The 20,584-nt window shown below is 45.5% G+C and overlaps 1 protein-coding gene across 5 annotated transcripts in view; it reads left to right on the plus strand.

Moving 5' to 3' along the window:
* The window catches only part of LOC127592839 (dipeptidyl aminopeptidase-like protein 6), a 102,042-nt gene that overhangs the window by 45,360 nt on the left and 36,098 nt on the right, over nucleotides 1-20,584 (plus strand). Inside the window, exon 1 of one of the 5 annotated variants that reach the window (XM_052053826.1) lies at nucleotides 13,656-14,210. The exons of the other annotated variants lie outside the window; for them this stretch is intronic. Coding sequence (XP_051909786.1) covers nucleotides 13,824-14,210 — 387 coding nt within the window. The 5' untranslated portion in view covers nucleotides 13,656-13,823. Of the gene's footprint in view, nucleotides 1-13,655; nucleotides 14,211-20,584 lie in introns of those variants that run through there. 5 annotated transcript variants of the gene reach the window in all.

A 20,584-nucleotide genomic window follows, 5' to 3' on the forward strand; every position in this document is an offset into this window, starting at 1 on the left:
GACATTACAAAGGTGATTTATTGTAAGCTGCCTATGTCGGAGAAGTGTCATACTTGTGGGTGGGGGAAATTTTGAGTTTTTGAATGCCGCGTCATTCAAAACTCAAATTTTTGTTTTGTCATCCGTCATTTGTTGAGAGCGTCGTCTAGTCTGCCCTTTTTATGCTCTGGCCCAAAGCAATGACTTACTTTAGCGCCATCTGGTGAAACCTTGTTCAGTTAATTGCCCTTTTGAGACCTTGCCTCAGTTTGTGCTAGCGTGCTATTTAAGCTAGCATGCTAATGTTGCGTATTATCATTTCTCTCTCTCTTTTTAAAGGTTTCTTTATTTTACTCTAAAAGTAAACTAAGATGAAATGTGATTAGAAAATGGAAGGATGGAAGTAAATTAAGAATTGAAAGGTGGGCTTAGTCTAGTCTCTAGTCTCAAGTTAGCCATACTGAACTGCTTCAGACCAAAAAGTGAAACTCAGGGTGATTGGATTCTTGGATTCCAATGAGAGACTTGCACCTTGTGGCAGATATATCCAGGCACCAAGAAGTCTGGAGTAGATTGATCGGTTCAAGGACCACTGATCCAGACAGCTAATTCTTGGCTTGACTGAGCTACAGAGACAAAATTGATGGTCAGGAGCATCTCTAAGCAGGATACTTTTGAAGTAACTTTTGATAAGTTCTTCTCCAGCTCTATAAATATTGGGGGACAAAGGCAGAACGCACATTGTTTTTTTTTGTTTAGTTTTTTTAGATAGTCTTAGACATGAGCTTGATGCTAAAATAAAATCGAACTAATCAAAGAAAGCCATGTCTGGAAATTTTATTATGCTTTTATTTTGACAACATCCCAAATTGTCAGAATCATCAAAGAATTCTCTTGGCTGGCAAAACTAGCCTCATTTGTGTCGGTGATTAACTCATTCCCTCCCAAAGACGTTTTAAAACGTCTTTTCAGACTTGGTCCAGAATTGGCTGGTACTGAATGAGTTAATGATCCTCTCCATTTTGAGTCATTTCGTTGCTACATTTTAGCATCTTACAGCCTTTTTGCAATTCATAGCAAGAAGAGCAGCAGTTCACTTTCATACAGTCTTGTGTTTAAGAACTCGCAAGCCTTCCCGACGAGAACCTGAAAAGTTTTGCCGCCTCTTAAAAAGCTTCTGCTAGCTAAAGTACGATTCGAATGAAAGTCCACGGAGCGGAGGCAAGGCTAGTCAATATTTGGATCCCCGTGGGACATTCACTTTCAAAGAGTAAAGAGAAGTACTGGTCCTGAATACCGATGCGACCCGACCGACTCTCCGAACCTAATCTGGTCTGGAATCGGAAGCGAGCGGCGAGGCTTTCTGTTCCTTTTCTCGCCGGCGTCATCAATCTTGCCGCGCTGCGCTTGCCTTCGATTGGAACCGGGCGTGTGCCGTTCCCCGAATCGCTCCATCTGTTGCTGCCGACCTCCGCTAAGTTGTACTCGACCCCACTTGACTCCGCTCAGTCAGCTTGGGTCGACGCGAGACGCCACCGCTCTTGTTTACATTTCCACCATTGCCCCGGCTGATGTTTGCTTTGACTCGCTAACTGGCTTCTCATTTAAATGTAGCAACGAGAAGACCTCGTCAAGATGGCTTTGAAATGGCGGTTTATGTTTTTTAATGAGCCATATTCCTTCACCGAAATTGCCAAGAGCACAGATGTTGTTTACCGGCGCTAGTTGGAGGACGCTCAAGGGGGTCGTTTCATTATTTTGCAAGTGTGTACGGAAAAAGAAACCAATTCTGTGTCGGCTTATTCAAGGAAATGACGCGCCGGCAGCGAGACGAACGTGCTGCGCTTTTCTTTTTCATCAAAGGACGTTTTAATTTCACCTTGTTTGCAATCGCATCGCATCGTGTTGGGCTGTGCGTCATTTGTCATGTTACCATATAAATCACGTTTTTTTTCCATGTCTCTTGGTGCCATTTTGTGGTCGTCTTTCCTTGTTGAAATGAACGTAAAGAGCTGAATCCGTTTGAAAAAAAATGTGTAGCACGATTTTTGTTGTTACATAAAATGTCAAGAAATCACACAGGGTGCCGTACGATGCAAAGACACTGAAATACAGGTTAATTGTTCTTCGCAGAGGATAAATACAACATGCCTCTGAGTATGACAGAATGGTGCTTACGTGTGTTGAGCTACTGTCTGTGAGGTAAAAAATATCGACCGACTGACGGCTCGCGGACTGAAACTTTTATTTTATGGCGTCACTGTGAATTAGCGCCATCTTGTGGCATCGACTGGCGGTTTTAAACCTTTTGTCACCTCGCCGGTTGTCGTCGTTACAAATTTGAGCCCTGTGTCGAGTGCCGTGTTGTTCCTCTTCGCCAGTCAAAATTTGACAGCATCGCGAAGGCAAGAATTGCTATTTGTTGTTGGTGGGGGTTTTTTTTTTGGTGGTGGTACACAGTAATTGAGCAGCTGCGTGTCAACTTTGTGTAGTCTGACTTTGAGTTGATATTTCGTTGTTTTGTCATTGCTTGGCTGGTCTTTAAATACTATTCAGTGGTTAAAGTTTTTTTTTTGTTTTGTTGTCTTCCTTGAGCTCGCCTCCTGCCGAGCGAGCGCATTTGTTTTGGTAGCGTGTCGAGAGCAGAATTGGGCTTTAATGTGTTGAGCATATTCCGTGTCAGTGGAGAAGCCTGCTGAGTGAAAGAAAAACACAGCACGATTCACAACAAGATGCTTGAAGGAGGTGCAAGAGCGTGATGGAGGTTCTGATTTGGGGTGGGGGGGGGAATCTGGCTTTTCAGGGATAATGAGAAATACACGGTTGTAGACGAGCACAATGCGTCCCAGTGGGCGCGGATGCGATTTTCATGTCATCGTTGTTCATTCTAGTGATCGTTTACTATACATTCGGCTCTTCAGGCTAAGATTGCTGAAAATTCAGGCAAAAAAAAAGCCACTTGCAATTGAAAACGTGACATTTGGTAGCCGTGCTTATCAGGAGTTGACACACCGGCCCCCCCAAAAAATAATCATTCTTAAAAAGTCAGGCTGAACCAACACTAACAAGGCTCCCATTTCGCATCCAAACAGCCATTTGGTGCTTTAAGAATATTTTGAAAAAAAATAAATAAAATGGTAGCCCCCGCCAAAGCTCGTCTCACATCGCAATATGAAATTTGTCTGACGTTTTCATCGATCGTGGACGCACGAAAAAGGCTCAAGAAGTCATTCCTGGAAATACAAAGGAAGCCTGCCAATTTGGTTTGAAGCAACTCAAGTTTATTTGGGCCATTTGCTGGAGTACTCAAAAAAAAAAGACATTTTAGCCCCCCACTCCCCTCCCCAAGACAATTTCACTTAACAATATGATATTTGGTCACCATGTTTATCATGACTTACAGCACAAAAATTTCTGTCATTTATGAAAATACAAAAGTCTGCCAATTTGATTTCAATCAACCATTTTATGGTCATTTTCGTTATTTCCCAGCAGCCTTTAACACAAACCTTTTCCAGAAAAGTTTGTCCAAATGCCACCAAATTTCTGCCATTTTTGCCATCCAAATGGACGATGTGGGCGGAGCAATGATAGATGATGCGCCGTCAAACACCAAACTCAAGTTTTCACCAAAGCCACTTTCACTTCGCAATGTGAAATTTGGCTGGCATGTCTCTCCTGAGTAGCCCCACAAAAAAAAGTCAATTTGGCTTTTAACTGTGCCATGCACCCTGCAACCTGATAACATCATAAGCTGTCCACTGTCGTAACCGCTGTACCCGAATGGGTTAGTCAATCATTTTCGGATCATTTTGACAATTTTGTTTTGGTGAGATTTTCTCTGATTGCCACCACGTCCTGTAGACAAAATGGACAAAGCTCAAATTGCGTCACATTTTTTCATTCTGCATGCATTTTGATGAGAAAAAAAATGATTAGGGCTTGAGTATCTTACTTCTCTCCCTGGCGATCGAATTATAATTCACACATGGAATCCTCTTTATTTTTTGTTGTTGTTTTTTTTTTGTTGTTGACTTTTCCGTGCGACACATTGCCGCTCGCTTCTATCGCGCTGAATTCTCTATTCATAACTTCGGCAGCCGCGCAAGATATGTCGCCCGTCAGGCGTTAATAAATCATTTTAATGAATAATTCCAATTCCGCTGGGCCACAAAAGGGCGCTTGGCAAGATTTAGAAACACAATGCGGTTCCGGGATATTTGTAATGGTCGGAGGCACGCCGCAAAATAGATGCGTCGCTCCCGGCTTGTGTGTTTGTGCGCGTGCGGTGTGGCGTGCTCATTTCAAAACCAGAGACCTTTTATGCTACGATCAAATATTTATGTTTTAATGGCGACGATAACGAGCGCGGCTGCTTTGCCGCAGGGTTAACGGCGCATTTGTCTCCCGGCCTCGCCCGCTCCAGATGGAAAGTCGATGAAAGTTTCGGTGCCGTTTGGCGGTTCGAAGACCATTTGGTGCGTTTTAGTGTCAACGTGCAGAAATCTCGATTCGGGACTGAGGCCTGCCGTGGAGAGCGAAAATTTCATGTTGATCCGATATCGGGATTTCACAAGAAAAAAAACCTCAAAGTGAATTCTGAGCGGTTGTGGCGTGAGTAAAGACGAGAAAAAGTGTTTACCGGTTGGAATTGATGGGCTTCTCCAAAAAGTTTCTTTAGTGCCACTTTTTTGGGGGGCTCGCACGCCACCTCCCAAATTCAAGTTGCAGTTTTTGCTTTTCGTCCAGACGGCCAAAGCCTTCAGGGCGGCGGCGTGCCTGCGTGCGCGCGTGCGCGTCTTTGAAATTGGGCCAGCTCACGGCTTGCATTTCCGGTCTGACCCTCGAGTGCAGCTGCACCAAACGACTGCGGTCCTTGGCAGCGGCGGGTGATAATAATGGATCGGGCCCATTTGATGGCGGTTGGAGGTTGCGTTCGAGGGGGAACTTGAAACAGTCCCCAACCGCCCGCGTCGCCGCCGCATTTGTTCGGGATCCTCGAATGAACAAAAGGTTTGCCTTTGCTGTGATGCCCAAAGGCACATCCAATAGGAGAAGAAGTGATTTCGGAGTGCTAATCGCTAATGGCTAATAACCCTCGTTACTTCGACGCAAATACATTCAGTTGGCATATTCGCAGATATCATTTTTTTTCTCGTTTTTTTGGGAGGGTAGGTTGGTGGGGTAATATGATACGAGAAGTTCTTTTATAGCGTAATGACTACTTTATATACCCATAAGGTGCTTTATCATTAATCTGAAACTAATTCAAGATTTATCATCCATTTATTCATGCCAGTCAGGCTGTATTAATACATTTTGAACAGCTGCGTGGTTCATAATTTGATGAAGACTTATAATGAGGACATTCATAGCCCATCGCGTGCATGGAAGATGATGTTTTGTGTTCCAGCCATCTTAGATTTTTTCTTTCTATTTTATTTTTGACAGTGTGACTCCGACGCAGCACGTTGACATTTTGGATGCCGTCTTTCTCTCAGTAGGAGGCGGAGTCAACCAAATGTCTAAAGTCTTACATTTTTTAATTTATTTTTTTGTTACAATCGAAGCGTGCCAGAGAGACTCATTCCAAGGTGACCCGGCAAAAACTCTATCATGTATTTTTTATTTTTTTTACAATAAGATCTGAACAGTCGTAAATATGTGCCGTGCAATCCATTTTCTAATTATGGCAGCCTTAAAGTCTTTAGACCTTTTTTGGGGGGGGCATACTCGTGCCTACAAAATTCCATTTACCAAGTTAAAATTTGATGATTTTTTTTTTGTTTTTGCGAGCCGACATTGTGAGTCAACAAAGCCTCTCTGGCTGTTGTTCCTCATTGGGAGCTCCCCCCCCCCCCCCCCCGGTGACATCACCGCCTCATAACCGAGTTCCTCTCGCCTTTCAATATCCACGACGGAAGCCCCAAGCCCCACCCGCACCGCCTCCCTCGTGTCCCCCAGACAAGAGCGCCTCGTTGTGTTCAATTCTAACCGACAGCGGCGCTCAATTACGGGCCGGGCCACCTCGGCAGCAGCCGCCTGTCACCCGGTCAAGCCGTAAAAGCTCTTGCGATTCCAAAGTGCTCATTTACCCACAGTGCTTTGCTGCAGCTGTTATCTGGCCGTTGCCAGGCCCTCTTACGGGGCGGCGAGTCGAATAGAATTTGTTTTATTAACCAAGGATGCACATTCATCACGCTTCATATGACGACAAAAGCGATTGGTTAAAATGTGGAGTCTGTAGGTTTGTGAATTACAGCTTCTATCGTCGTGATAAATACGTCATGCGTAATCATTTTAATGTTTGTATCCACATGAAAGCATTTTATGTTGATTGTTGTGTGAGAGCAACGCGCTAGTCGATGCGATTATTCTCATGACTTGAGTAACTCATTCAGTACCAGCCAATTCTAGACCAAGTCTGAAAAGACGTTTAGAAACGTCTTTGGGAGTGAATGAGCCTTCAAATTAATAAACTATAATTTCAAGGCAGATTTTTATTTATTTTTTTTCTTTTCGTTGTCATTATGGCCGAACATCGACAAATCGCGTATCTCATTTTTTCTCAAATGAGCTTAGCAGCTTCACATTTGTCCTCTGGCAACAACAGCCACGGATGACTGGTCGCCACACCGCATGTCAATTAGTCCGTCGTTGTATTTTGTCACTCGACGTCGGTTTGAGCTCCCGCTGATCCCCACCGTGCCGCTTCTCTTCGAACCCCGAAGGCCCTGACAAAGCTCTGTGTCCACTCTAAATTTTCCTCCTCGCAGGGGGGGGTTAAAAAAGAAATACAATAAAAAAAGTGCCACTGCGATGACCAGACTTGTTGGCCCACTGTGACAAATTTGCTCCCCTGCCCGATGCGATTCATCCCCCCGCCGAGTCCTACTTGCCGCCCCCACCTGAACTGCTTGTTGTACAGATGAGCCCCCCCTCAGGTGTTTTCGACTCTTTTCCTGAACACTTTTAAGGTCATGAGGAGCTGCGGGACCATCGCGCCGAGACATCAGTCACACTGTCGTAAAAAGTCTTTGCTATTGTCTCCCGGTCCCCTTGGGGTGCGGGAAGGGTTGGGGGGGGGGGGGGTTATAACATTTGGATTGGCTTTCTCATTTGGGCGGGAGCGGTAAAAGGCTGAGCCCAGCACTTTTGTTGGGGAATAAGTTGCAATAGGGGAATGCGGCACTTGCCCCCCCCCCCCCCCCCCGCGCCCCTCTCCGTGTGGTTCTTTTTTTTTTTTTTATCTTCCCTTTAATGCTTCTGAACAACGTTGGTCTTTTAGAGAGAGAGAGAGAGAAATTTCCAGCCGACGAAAATGAAAATAAACAGTTTTTGTGTAATTTCTCGCTAATCCCCTTCCCCCCAAAAATTGTCATTCAAAAGTACAAATTAGGGCGGGGGGGGCGGGGGGGTCCCCTCTGTACTTGTATGGATGATACCAGAATATGCTAGCATCCAGCTCCAAAAAGTATTTGGTCAATTTGGATGACTTGTCGGAACCTTGCTAACAGTTTTGGCTGCCATGGTTGGCGCCTTCGTGATAACGAGAAGCGGTTCACAAAATAAATGGAGATACATTTGGAACATTCGACATGACATATCACATTGGAAAAGAATGTACAGCTTTGTCGCAGGCACGTCGTACCGTAAACATCGGGGAATTGTGACAAATATTCGCCATTTCGCCTGTACTTGTGTCAAATACTCCACCTTGATTTTCCAATTTTTTTTAATCACCAATTTTGTTTTTTACAATGTTATAATGACTGATTTTTGCGGGTTTTTTAAAACGTTTTTTTAAATTGTAACTTTTTTTTTTTCAGATGGATTATTTTCGATACGTCGGCTATACAGTCGGCAAAGGAGTCGACATTTGGAACGAGCATATCCGGCGTTAAATACAAAAAAATTATTTAACGCCGGACAATTTTTTAATTATTTAAGTAAATAAAAATTAACGCCGCATTTTAATTCAACTCAAACCATTTACTTGGTGGAGTTCTCTCCTCCAATTTGCCTCGACTAGATTTTCAAATAAATTCTAAGTGGACAATGACTCTTCTACGGATTCTCAGAAAACTCCCCTCACGCTTGCGTTTGTCTACACCCCCCCCCCCCTCTCACTTCCCTTTGTTGTCTGAGAAAAATCACTCAGGCTATTCCAGACGTCACACTAAGTGCCCGCCGAGTGCCACGACGAGCCCTATTGCGGCGTCGAGCGTTCTGGAAGGTTAACGAGCTGCACTTAAAATGTCTTTTCTTCACCGCGTCTTGAAATGTGCATCGCAAGAGTGCCTTGGCGTTGGAGTGGATTCCCGCGCATCGGTATGCGGGGGTGGCGGGGGGGAGTCACTGTACGTGCTAATGAAGCAAAATGGAGGAATATTTTTACCCGTCGTCCCGGCGTGCACTTTTCGCGTCTGCCGCCGTTTCATTTGCATATTGACTGCGAGTTCCGTTTCATCCAATTTTGCTGATAACACGGGCTCCTTAATGGCCGGCTGGCCGTGTTGCATCACGACGCGCCTCTCGCGGAAGCTTTTGACTCTTCTCTTTTGCTGTTTGGCGGTATCCTCAACGCGGCGTTAAAAAGACAAGCCGGGATGTTGTTTCTCATCGGCGAACATGTTTGATAAGCGTGCATCATCGAGATGTTTTTTTTTTTTTTTTTTTTTGCCATGGGGGAAAAAAAAAGCCAAATGATCCAACCAAGATGAAATTGCTCACATCAAGGCAAAATGGCCTTTTTCTTGGTCTGCCAAGATTTTTTTTCTTCCCAGGCAATTTCATTTCACTTGCCTCAAGCTTTTTTTTTTTTTTTTTTCCTTTCTCCCCCACCTGAGTTGTCCTTCGGCTCAGTGAACAGGCGACATGTTTGCAAATGGGCGCTTCACTTTACTTGCAGATCGTTTGTTTGTTTTTTTTTTGGTCTGCGCGCAGTCACATTAAACAAATCAGCTTCAAGATCATGACCAAATAGAGTGACGCACACAACTGTCCCCCCCACCCCTTCTCTAGCTTTAAGTCTGTCAACATCTTGTCAGGCAAATGAGCCTTCATGTTCGACTCAAGCGGCAGCCCAATACGATCCATCCATTATCCGAACCCCGCCTATCCCTCTGCGGCCAGTAGGCGGGGCTACACCCTGAACTGGCTGCCAGACAATCACAGCCCCCGCCCCTCCTGCCCCTCCTACCCCATCACCAAACAATCTTAATTAGGATCAGCATCCATTGGAACAAATTCAAAAACACACCTCTCGTTTGGAAGGCGCCATTACCATTCATGCATTATTCACCGGGAAGTTGAGGGGGGAAATTGCTTTCGAATCAACACGTCTTGCCATGTTTAAAAAAAAAAATTCCAATCCAACATCAGCACTTTTTTTTTTCTGGTAGCGCACCAAAATGTAAGAGCTTCTTTTTTGGCCCGTGTCCCAGGGCCCACTCCGCAATGTCCCCAAAATTTCCCGGAGGGTGGTTAAGTCATTCTAGGCCTTGTCTAGCCTGTTTGTCATTTCTTTTTTTTTAAATATCGCAACCCCCCACCCCCACCCCCTCAACTCCCACAGCCCTCCAAGCCGAGCTGTCAGTCCAGCGGCGCTCCATTCCGAGCAGCTTCTCGGCAGGCACGCGAGACCGCGGCGGTGACAAAAATCCTCGACAAGAGCGCTGCTGAATCAGCCCTCTCGTCGTCTCCCCGGCGAGGATTATTTGTCACTCGCCCAGCATCGATTTCGATTCTCCCCCTATTTTTTTTTTTTTTTTGAGTGCGCTTGCAGAGTCGCGCAGGTGTTCTGTCAATATTTTTCTGAGGGGATGGGGGGGGGAGGGAGTAGAATCGTCACTTTTGGTTCTCAACAAAAGAAAGGAAGGAGGGAGGGTGAGAAGGAAAGCGGGAGACTGGCCCAGGCCGAATTGGCTTATGTGATCTTGGCACAAAGCGAAGCTCTTTTTGCTGTTGTCATCATCATGATGCCGCCTCTTTCTCCTCTTGAAAGAGTCGTTAACAATTATTTGCACCGGGGGGGGGCAACTGAGAGCACAAAGTCCAGGCTTGATTATAGGACCCCCCTCAGTCCAGATGGAAGTGCCTCCTAAACCTCAAGTGCATCCTTTTACTGCGCTCGTTTAGTGTTGCTCACGCCGGCCACTTCATTAGGAACACACAATAATGAGCTCCGATGCAGAAGCTGTGTCGCATATCCGCAAAGATACAAAGGCTCAATTATCGAGTTGTCCTGATCAGAAATCGGGGACAATCACATCTAGATTAGTATTATTTATTTCGTTTTTAAAAATTATTTGGTCTGATTCCGAATCTGAGAGATTTATATTTCCTTCACTTTAGAGTGCCTCGTTATCAGCCCTGAGTGCATCATGCATAGAAAGATGGAAGAGTGAGGAGGAGAGGGATTTCTTTTCAAAAAGTGTCCCACTTGACAGTTAGCATGCGAGCAGTCGCTTTGGACCGGAGTAGCCGCATTAGAGCGCCTCGTTGTCGGCTGCGAGTGCGCACCCGTAGTCAGGAATCGGGAAATGGCTAATTGGACCTCACTTAGACATTTTTACTTCAGGATTGATTCGCTTTTGTTGCAACGGTTTTGACTTTATTGACTGCGCGTCGACACGTTTTAATGGGACAGTCAATTCACACTGTAATCTAAGATGCGCTGACGACTTATCGTGCCGTGTCATTTCTTCGGTGTCATCCCAGGAAAATATGCTCTCAAATATTTTCCAGAAAGTTAAGAGGGGGAGGACTCACTTTTGCAAGCTACTGTAAATTCGTAATAGTCTGTCACAGGCGACTGCGCTCGCCGGGAAGACGTCGCGCAGTCACAAAAATCCGTCAGTGTTCCATTTAGTCCGACATAAAATCCCCGGACGCAGCGTGGCCTGATGGTACGCTTCCAACAAGCCCCCCCCCCCTCCCCCCATACCCCCAAAAGGTTGCTACTTGTTTTGAGGAAATACTTTCTGGAAGAGTTGGCGCGGGTGGCGGCCATCACATGCTTCGTGACGCATTCGTTTGACAAACATGATGGAGGACACAGAGTGGCCTTGCTCTTGAGAGAGGGTGGGGGGTGGGGGCAACCTGAAGTGTGCGTCTTTGTCTTCCCCACGCCTGCCCGTTAAGCACACCTTCTCCTCCTCTCGTGCTCATTTTCTTTCCTCCTGTGTTGCCCTCCCGCCTGCCAGTACCTTCCTTACCTTCGAAACGTTCGGCCTTCGCCGCTCGGCCGCGACACGTCGGCCAAGGGTAGTGGACGACTCCATCGCCCGAGTCGGCAAGTGTCGGGGAAAAAAGCCGAGGCCGCCTGGCATCTTTTTTGTTTTCTTGCGTCGTCTTAATCACCGAATTCATCCGCAAGAGTTCCGACTAACGGCACCAGCTACTTAATTTTTCTGACATTCTGGTCAATGGTATGCTTTGTAATTTAATGTCAACTCTTTGTGTCCAAAGCACGGTGCAGAAAGCTGGCGAATGGCTTGAATTAATCCACAAAAAAGAAGAAAAGAAAAATTATGTCCATGTTGTACACTGTAGAATAAAATTTTATTGACCATAACTAACAGTTAAGTCATCCACAATACAAATACAATGACCAGCAATAATCCACAAAATTATTTCTTTACACGCGGACCTGTCACGTTTCGGTTTGTGACCAACAGGTGGCACTGTAGGGCTCCTCCTGCAGCTGCACACCTGTCGGTCGTTATGTCGTTAGCTGTTTAAAAGGACTCCCGCCCGAACGCTCATTGTCGGGTCATTGGTGCTCTTTGCTACTGTTATGTTTGTTTGTTGGCGTTTGTTTGCTGCTGCTGTCAGGTTTGTTTCGGTCATGTTTCGGTCACGGTTCTGTTTTAGCTTGGCTTGTGATTTTTGTTTGCTACTTTATCAAATTTGACAAAGACTGCTGGCGTAACTACCAGCTCACAGTAAAAGAGGCTAAAAGAGAATATCTGTCGGACCTTATTCAAGCTAACCGTCAAAACGAGAGATGTGCAACAGATTCCTTCAGTTTTTCATTGATACGGTCTCTACAGCTAGAACTCCGGTCTCAAATACTGCATCTGACCCCTCTGTCCATGTTCCATGTTCAGCTGTACTAAATTCTTTTGAACCTGTGTCCTTGGCGCTTTTGGAGGATGTAGTTCGCCAGACGAAGTCATCTGGCTCCCCTTGCGACTCTCTACCCCCCGCACTTCTTTCGGGAGGATCTCCCGAGTGTTGGTGCATCGATCTTGGATATCATCAACAGCAGCCTCTCTTCTGGTGTAGTTCCCCAACAGTTTAAACATGCTGTGGTCCAACCCTTGATCAAGAAACCTGGTCTTGATCCAGATGTGCTGTCACATCTTCCTTTCTTCTTATAAATACTGTTGACTTGACTTGACTTGACTTTGGACTGTGTTTGTTTTGGATTTAGTATTCTCTGTTTGAATACAATTTGTCAAGTACACCCTGCTTCTCCCTCCTGCCTGCTTTCTGGGTCCACCACCACCTGTAAATGTCAAATGATTAACTCATTCAGTACCCGCCAATTCTGGACCAAGTCTGAAAAGACGTTTAAAAACGTCTTTGGGAGTGAATGAGGTAATATTAAAGCTCCTCCCGCCCGTCATTCGTGATAACCTTGAACAATCGTGATAAATCTGTGCTTGAAATCATCCACGAAGTTAAAAAATACACTCGTTCGCACCCAGGCATAATACGCGTGTTTAGAATGCAATTCCGCCTGTTAACAATTTTTTTTATAGATGACCGCCGTCTTGCGTAATCGAACTGAACGGAGTGACTCGAAATAACCCACAAAGACAAGAGAATCCAAATCACACTTTTGGCACGTATGGCATGTGATCACTCACATTAACGCGTCCATTTTGCCCATCTGCGCACCGGTAGAAAATCAGCAGGACTTCAATCGTTCAAGTTATGCGCAGGCACACGGCCGTCCGCTCGGGATTGTGGGTAATTGCCTTTGGCCGCCTCTCGATTTTAATTAAGTGCGCGTCGACGCCCGCCCAAGACCGAGTCAAGCTGCGCACCAAGGTATTAATTAACAATAAGCGCATCTCCGAACAAATCGGCGAGAGTAATTGTCGCGCGGTGCATGATGGGAACACGCCGACACGTTGGCCGCAAGTGTCATTAATCATGTCGGCCAATCAGGAGGCAGTACAGTTGACTTCCCTCGCAGGGACATGTTACGGAGAATGGACTTTTCTTCATGGCTTGTTAGCCAGTATTGGACTCGCTGGAGACCATCCCCACCTGTGACTCGGCACATATTTGATTTGTGATTGTTGCTGCCTGCGCCACACGCACAAATCGGCACTTTAATTGACAATTCTGTGAAGTGCTGCTTCCACGAGTGAAAATTTTCTCGACCTCGGCGATTCGGATTGTGCATCTCTTCAACATAAGACGATTGGATAAGTATCGCGATGCGCGGGCCGGCGAGACACTTTGAGGGCGGTTCGATTTTTAAAGCGCAGCAGTTCAGTTCAATTCGATATGGTACGGCTCGGTTTGAGAGGGTATGATGCAATGAGCGTATTGTTGTCATTTTATATACAAATGAATACACTTGCCTGCACTGTAAATGTTGCATTTACTTAAAAAAAATCATTTAAAAGTCTTCTATTTTACATGTCATTTTTTCCCCCACTTAACAGCAGTCGACAAGACCAAGAATCCATTTTTTTTTAGTACCCCGCTGACATACCCAAACGTGCATTTATTCTCCAGTTAACCTATTACTGATGTAAATTATCCTGTTCCAGCGGCGGCCAATTAATATTCAATGAGCTCAAATTCCTCATGAATTCAACATGGAGGTCCCGGCGCTTCATTTGCATGCGCGTCGCCTCGAATTGATGCGTTGGCGCCGCAGCCTCGCTCACTCCTCTCGCTCGCTTGCCCGTGCTCTCTCTCTCTCTCCTCTTCGTCCTCCTCCTCCTCCTGCTCCTCTTAGTCCCGAGCAGCGCGTCCTTTCCTCACCTTCCTCATCAGTGGAGCTCTTTCTTCTTCTTCTTCTTCTTCTTTCTCAGCTGCCACCCACCGGTTGCTGCCACACGGGGGTATATCTTGTTTTTTTTTTTTTGCCCCCCCAACCCCCCCTTTTTTTTTTCTTTTCCTTCCACTGCCACTGCTGCTTCATCAATATGACCACAGCCAAGGACGGCAACGCGCTCAAAGCGGCTCAGCAGCAAGAGCAGGTAGCGGCAAAAAAAATAAAAATAAATCAGCTGGCATGGAATAACCATCGCAGCCTGTTCGGGGCAGAAAGTGCGCGTCACCTTGCTGCAGAGTCGAATGAACTTCATGTGCGGATTCTGTCCACTGGGTTGTGTTAAATGCGTGTGTGTTTGCGCGTGTGTGTAACCAGTCGCACGATTGATGGTGTTTTAGTCGCGTTACATTTGCACGGTCATCAACTCAAACATCATGTGACTTTCTCCTTGTAAAAAAAAAAAAAAAAGGGCTTGTATGTCAATGTTCAGTCTTTTGTTTGGAAGGCTGAACTGTCGGATAATACCAAAGGATAAAATCATCTTTAATTGGGAATTTACGGCAGAGAAGTGGACGCCGATTGGCACGTCAGAATAAGAAACCAAATTAAACGATACAATACATGCCGATTTATATCGCGCTTCCACAAGAGCGGGGGCTGTAACAAAGCGCTTAACAAAACAGTTAACAAAGTAAAATAATAAACATAACATAAAACGCGGACAGTCGTGCGGTCCTAACCACTTATGGTTTTATTACTTTCACTCTGTTAATCTACACCGCTTATCACGAGCAAATATCGAGCGCCTTTCTTTGCCCCCCCAACTGGGGAGCGATTTCACATTTGTTTCACACGCATTCAAGTACAAAAGTGGTCATGATTTGAGGGAGGGCGTCATCTGGCTGCATTGATTGAAGTGTGTGTTGTTTATGGTTTATGTTGTTAAGAATTGTTTTAAAATGCTACAAGAAAACAATGTATATCGTTTGAGACAAATATGAATCGCCGTGATATTGAATCACGAAACGTGGTCTAATTAAATCAATAATTGTGATATTAAATCCAATCGTCACACAAGTGTTGTGATTTGAATCAAATCGGTGAGTGAGTCGGTAGCAGTTTATTGGTCACAAAACAAAATGGAGCTCATTTAGAATATAGATGACCTTTGGAAAGCGAGGTCGGATTAGCAAAATGTCGAAGTCGGTTAACTGACTTTAAATTAAATTACAGTTCAATTTAAATGAAATTAAAGAATGGAATGACAAGACAGCAGCGTATGGGGCAAAAGTGTGCGCGTGTTATAACCATGACATGCGGATGTCGGCGTGGGAGTAAACGTGACGATAAAGCAGAAAAAAAAAAAACAACAAAAAAAAAAAACTGTCAATGTATCAAGTCAAAACCGAAACAAATCTCACCAAAACTGGTCACGTTTGAGTGACAGGTACGTAGGAGTACGTAACGACATCCTGTGTCATGCCAAACTGGACAGCCGCAAGCTTCGCAGCGTTGCAGAGCAAAAACTTTTCATCGGCGAAGTCGCAAATGCAATCGACTCCGGCGCGACTAAATATCGGCTGTGGAGTGACGCTTCGAAAAAACCCCAAAAACAATTATGAATGAAACGCTACCAAATCAAGTGATGTACTGGAACCAATTAACAAAAGTTTTTTTTTTCCTAGCTTGTGCCGAAAGGTGTAACTGCAAAAAAATGTCAGGAAAAGCCTACTAGAACAACTGAACACGATTGAGAAACACTCCAAATTGTGGCTGGCGGCATGCTGAGTCACATTTAACAACAGCTTGATTGTGATTGGTTCATTCTGAACGCAGCTCGTCTGCCGACGGTAAAGAAAAAATGGGCGCTTTGTGATAAGCTGTCGTCCATGACGAATCTCCCAGTAGAGCAAGTCCGCGAAGCGCGCGCGTGAGGACACAAATGGCGATCGGCAGCAAAACGCCGCCCGCCGCCTCTACGTGAGGTCCTGTCGCATTGTCCTGATGGATGGCAGGAGAGTGGGCGACATGTGCTGGCTGAGAACAGAGCGACAGAGGCCAGCCGGGCGCAGATAGCGTCGGTCTGCCGCTAATCAGCCGCTCGCAGGAGGCCGCGGCGGCAAGTTGGGAAGCCAATTGGCGCGTTTTTGCTGCTTTTTTCCATTCCTTTCAGATGTGGAGGAGAATTTAAGTGCCGTATGTCTTGTCATTCTTTTGTTGTTGTTCTCAGGCGAGTGGTTAGCACGTCTGCCCTCACAGTTTTGAGGTTGAGGGTTGGATTGTTGGCTGTTTATTCGTCTACGTGCACTGAGTGCCGTGATGGTATATTAGGGGAAAAAAAAAGATTGAAGCTCTTGAATGCCACTCCACATTTGAAGTCAATGAAAAAGTCCTCCCGGGCTTCATGCTATCAAATGAAGCAAAAACGCGGCTGACTGTTCACTTTGATAGTCGCCATATTCGAAGGCACTGATGTTTGAACACAAAAGCTGGAGCAACTCGTTTGAATATATTCTTTATCCTCTCTGAATACTGCCAGCGTTGTATTACGTTGCTTATAGTGGTCGTGTGTTGTTCTCCATTTGTATCTGCATTAATTGACAGCGTTATGCTACCTCCTGGTGGTCAAGAGGAGTACACCAGAAGGAGCGGCACCATGAATTGCCCTGCAGCATTAAATAATCAACAAACGGTTTCATTCTTGGCATTCTGGTTAATTATGTTATTACTCCACTTTTTTTTATAAAATATATCAGTGTACTATTTATCCTTGTTTAAAAACAAGCAATGGAGGCTGAGGGAGAAAATGATGAGGGAAATTTTCTCCCGCGGCCTCCATTCTGGAATGACCAACTGACACACTCCCATTAGGCTTATCTGTAGCACAATAAGTGGCTTGCAACACATGGCAATGACGCGTGGGCCTCTGTTGTTGCCGTAGCAACCACTGATCACCTTCACTTTGATAGTTTAAAAGGTGCCTCGTTAATTTTTTTCTCTCATCAATGCATCGATCAGAGGCTGGACTGTAGCAGTCGGATTTTTGTTGTTGTTGTTGTGTGGGGTCATTTCGCTTTTTTGGTAAAAGTGTCAGAATTAGTTTCAATTGCTTTTTTTTTTTTTAATGGTTACATTAAATGTGCTGCGGGTCACCAAAGAAACAAATTCAAATATCTAACGGTGTTGGAGATGAAGGTAGTTGTTATTAGGGGTAATACAGCATGAGTGATGATATTTAAAGGGGCCCTGAAGAAATACGACACGTGTGGCAATTGTTTTCACAATCCTCAGCGAGCTCCGAGACGAGTCTTGCGGCTCGTTGGTATTCCGCTACTTCTCACAGCTATCGGTGGCTCAGCGCGTCGTTTAAAGTGAGATCACAGCGGCGAGCGTTTAATGAGGAGGACTCGGGCTTCGCCGTCTATGGCGACGCCTCCACCGACGCCTCCGCCGACCCGAGCCCAATAATCTGCCTTTTGCCGCTTCACCGCCGAGCGGCCTAAGGAGGCACTTAGACAAGCGTGAGAGCATCTGCGGCCCACGGAATGAAAGGAAGGGAAAGCATCGTCTTTATCCACTTTGTTTTTTTTTTTTAAAGTGGGCAAACTGCACATTTTGTCCGAAACGTCCATCAGCCACCGGAAACAACAATGAGGTGCTCAAGTTGCGGTGCAGCTGGTACACCGTCACTATTAGTGGGGGATCGAGACGGAGCCCTGCTGCGAATAACAAAAGAATGCCTGTAATCAATTTCCAATTATATATTCTTTGTCTTCTGCAAGGAGCTGAGCCTTCCACGCTGTCGCAATGTCCTCGACCAGGTTCGCAGTATGTGTCTTATACTGCCCTCCAGTGGTCAAGTTGAGAAGCGGCAATATTTATGCTAAATTTGACCAAATTCTTTTTTTGGTCATTCTTGACAGTATTTTAAGTACAATATTAATCACATAAACAAAAAAAAAATGATGTTAATTTTTTTGGGGGGGTGTGGCGGAACGGATTAATGGCATCTCCATTCGTTTCAATGGGGAAAGATTGAACTGGTAATATAAAATGGACTTCAAATTAAAGTCCGTCCTTATTTGAAATGTCATTTTTCCATAGCCACTTGGCAGAGCAGAAACTCACGCACGCAGCCAAGGCTCTCTAATTTCCGCTAACGACCCAGGCTAAACTCAAGCAAAGATTGTGATTTTGCACAAGCACGAAAATTGCAGATCGGCGAGGCTGGCGGTGAAACAGATATATTTGTGAATATAGCGAACTGCACATTGACTGTCGACACAAATAAAAGCTCTGCAGTTACTATCTGATCCCGTGGCAGGGTTTTTTTGTGCTGAGACGAGACAAAAAAAATCTCACAGGCATTAATCAGTGGCGTTTTAGTGCCGCTGCCACTTCCTCGTGATGAAGCACTAATGTGACAGGGCAAGGAAAACCGCTGACGTTTTTTTTGTGGTTGTTGTTTGTTTTATAGCTGTTGATCGCATGATCACTCTTGAATTGGTGTGGGCATGGGATATAAGGGGGGGAATGTAGGGGGGCGGGGGGGGGTTTCATGGCCTGAAAAGATCAGTGACTATACTGCAGGTTGTTTTTGTGTCGCATAGGCTCGATCGGAATCGGTGATTCGTTCGTTTTGTTGTTATCATTGGAAAACTGTAACCCGTCGAGACGGTGTTTTGGAAGCGACTTCTTCACACATTCACTGACTGCGCTTGCAGGTGTAAAATTGTGTGAACCAGGGTATTATCGAAACCGCATCATCGAAGTCATTTTGAAAAGTTGAAAAACTTAGATGTAGAGTTTTTCACAAAATCAGAATAACAGTAGTTTTATTGGGGCGCCACCACATCCCATTTTACAGGTGCGCCATAATAAAGGAAGGGCGAGGGGTTGGCGGAGGAAGCCAATGTCAGCCAACGTGCTGAACACGGCCGGCAGCACTCCACATCATCACGCCTAGTGTAAACCGCGATCGGCATACAAATGAGACAATGCCCGCCGCGTTCCTGTGGAATCTCGCGGATCAACTCAATTATGAGTTGAGACTCGACTGTTATCTTGTCGCATTTGATCACGGCAACGTGTTTCTTTTTTATTTCCTGTGAGTCATTCCAGAGGCAGCAGTGGGGCGGGGGGAGGGGGGGGGGGGAGTAGCAGGTCACCTGCACGGCCTAGATGATGCACTTTTCAGAGATATAATTGGCCTCCTGTTTCTGCTCCCGACCTTGACTGATAAAGACACTAATGTCGTCGAGGATTGGTTGTCGTCAGCGCTTAAATGCTTCTTAGGCTGTGATTTAAATGCGATGATTAATATTCAGTCAGTAAAATGCTCGCATAATCCCAACTGGATAATAAAGCCCACGTTTAATCATACTGGTAAAAATGCTGCGATACTATGATAGCCGAGACTTTTTACTATCCTGTCCGTGCTTAACGATATTTTGATTGGGCGTTGTATTCGAGTGAAACATGCGCCATGTCAATTGAAATTCATTTCATAATAATTGCTTCAAAGGCAATTTGGAATTCTGGAAGGATAAACTCTGGATTCAAAGCCTAGCTCTCATTTGAAAGGACAAAGTATATTTTGAAGCAGAAACCTGGTTGCAATTCCTGATTAGTACCGTAGTCTTTCTTTTAACCCTAATTTCAAGTCATAATATTTCTTTCTCAAGCTAATCCTGTCTTGAAACCAGTAATGAAATCTTGAATCCTGACATCTTCATAGCAACCCTAACTCCGGTTTCAAAATCATTGCTCGAAAACCCCAACCCTGTCTTAAAAGCCTACATTAAGAAGCTCACCTGTGTTTGAAGCATTTGCTTGGAGCTCATTAAATAAAAGAAAATTTGCTTCCAAATTCAATTCGAAACTTTAAATTTTCAATGCTAACCCGGTTTGAATCCTTCCAGTTAAACGGTAATCCCGTCTTGCGTTCGTAACCTTTTCGCTCGAGTCCTAATAATCACCTGGTTCCACAGCTGCAGAAGCTGCTCGTCTAATTGAATCGTTGCATATAGTCCCCCCCCCCCCCTCCACCCGCCGCAACCTCGCCGTGAGCCAGCCGGGAACAACCGAGCAGGTTAATTGGCCACTGGCTCGACACCGGCGCCCGATTGGCCGAGGCTGCTGTTATTTGTGGACACGGATTGTGATTACCGTGGTCATGTTTGACTGACAACTTTGTCCTCCATGTTTTTGTTGATGTTATTCCCCCCCCCCCCCCTTGACTAATTGGTGTGGCAACAGATTCAGCAGCATCGCATTGAGTGGCTCAGGTGCTCGCTGCCTCGCCTCGCCGCTCCCGCTGACATTTATTGCCCGAAAGCCTCCCTGTTATTGTACTGCGCTCGTTCTTCCCACATGGGGATAACGAAGGCGCTCGGAATTGACCGGATTTTAAAATGTGACAGCAGGGGCGGGAAAGTGGGCGGCGTGCCCACCCACCACCGTCCTGTCTCCCCCAACCTTCCCCACACAGTCTTCTGTCATGTTTCCGAAACCCAAAATTGACTTTGCATCTCATCTGTATTCCTGGCCGCAGCCTTGTTACCATGGCGATGCTGCAGA

Source organism: Hippocampus zosterae, chromosome 20, assembly GCF_025434085.1.
Source record: "Hippocampus zosterae strain Florida chromosome 20, ASM2543408v3, whole genome shotgun sequence".
In the NCBI taxonomy this organism is placed as follows: Eukaryota; Metazoa; Chordata; class Actinopteri; order Syngnathiformes; family Syngnathidae; genus Hippocampus; species Hippocampus zosterae.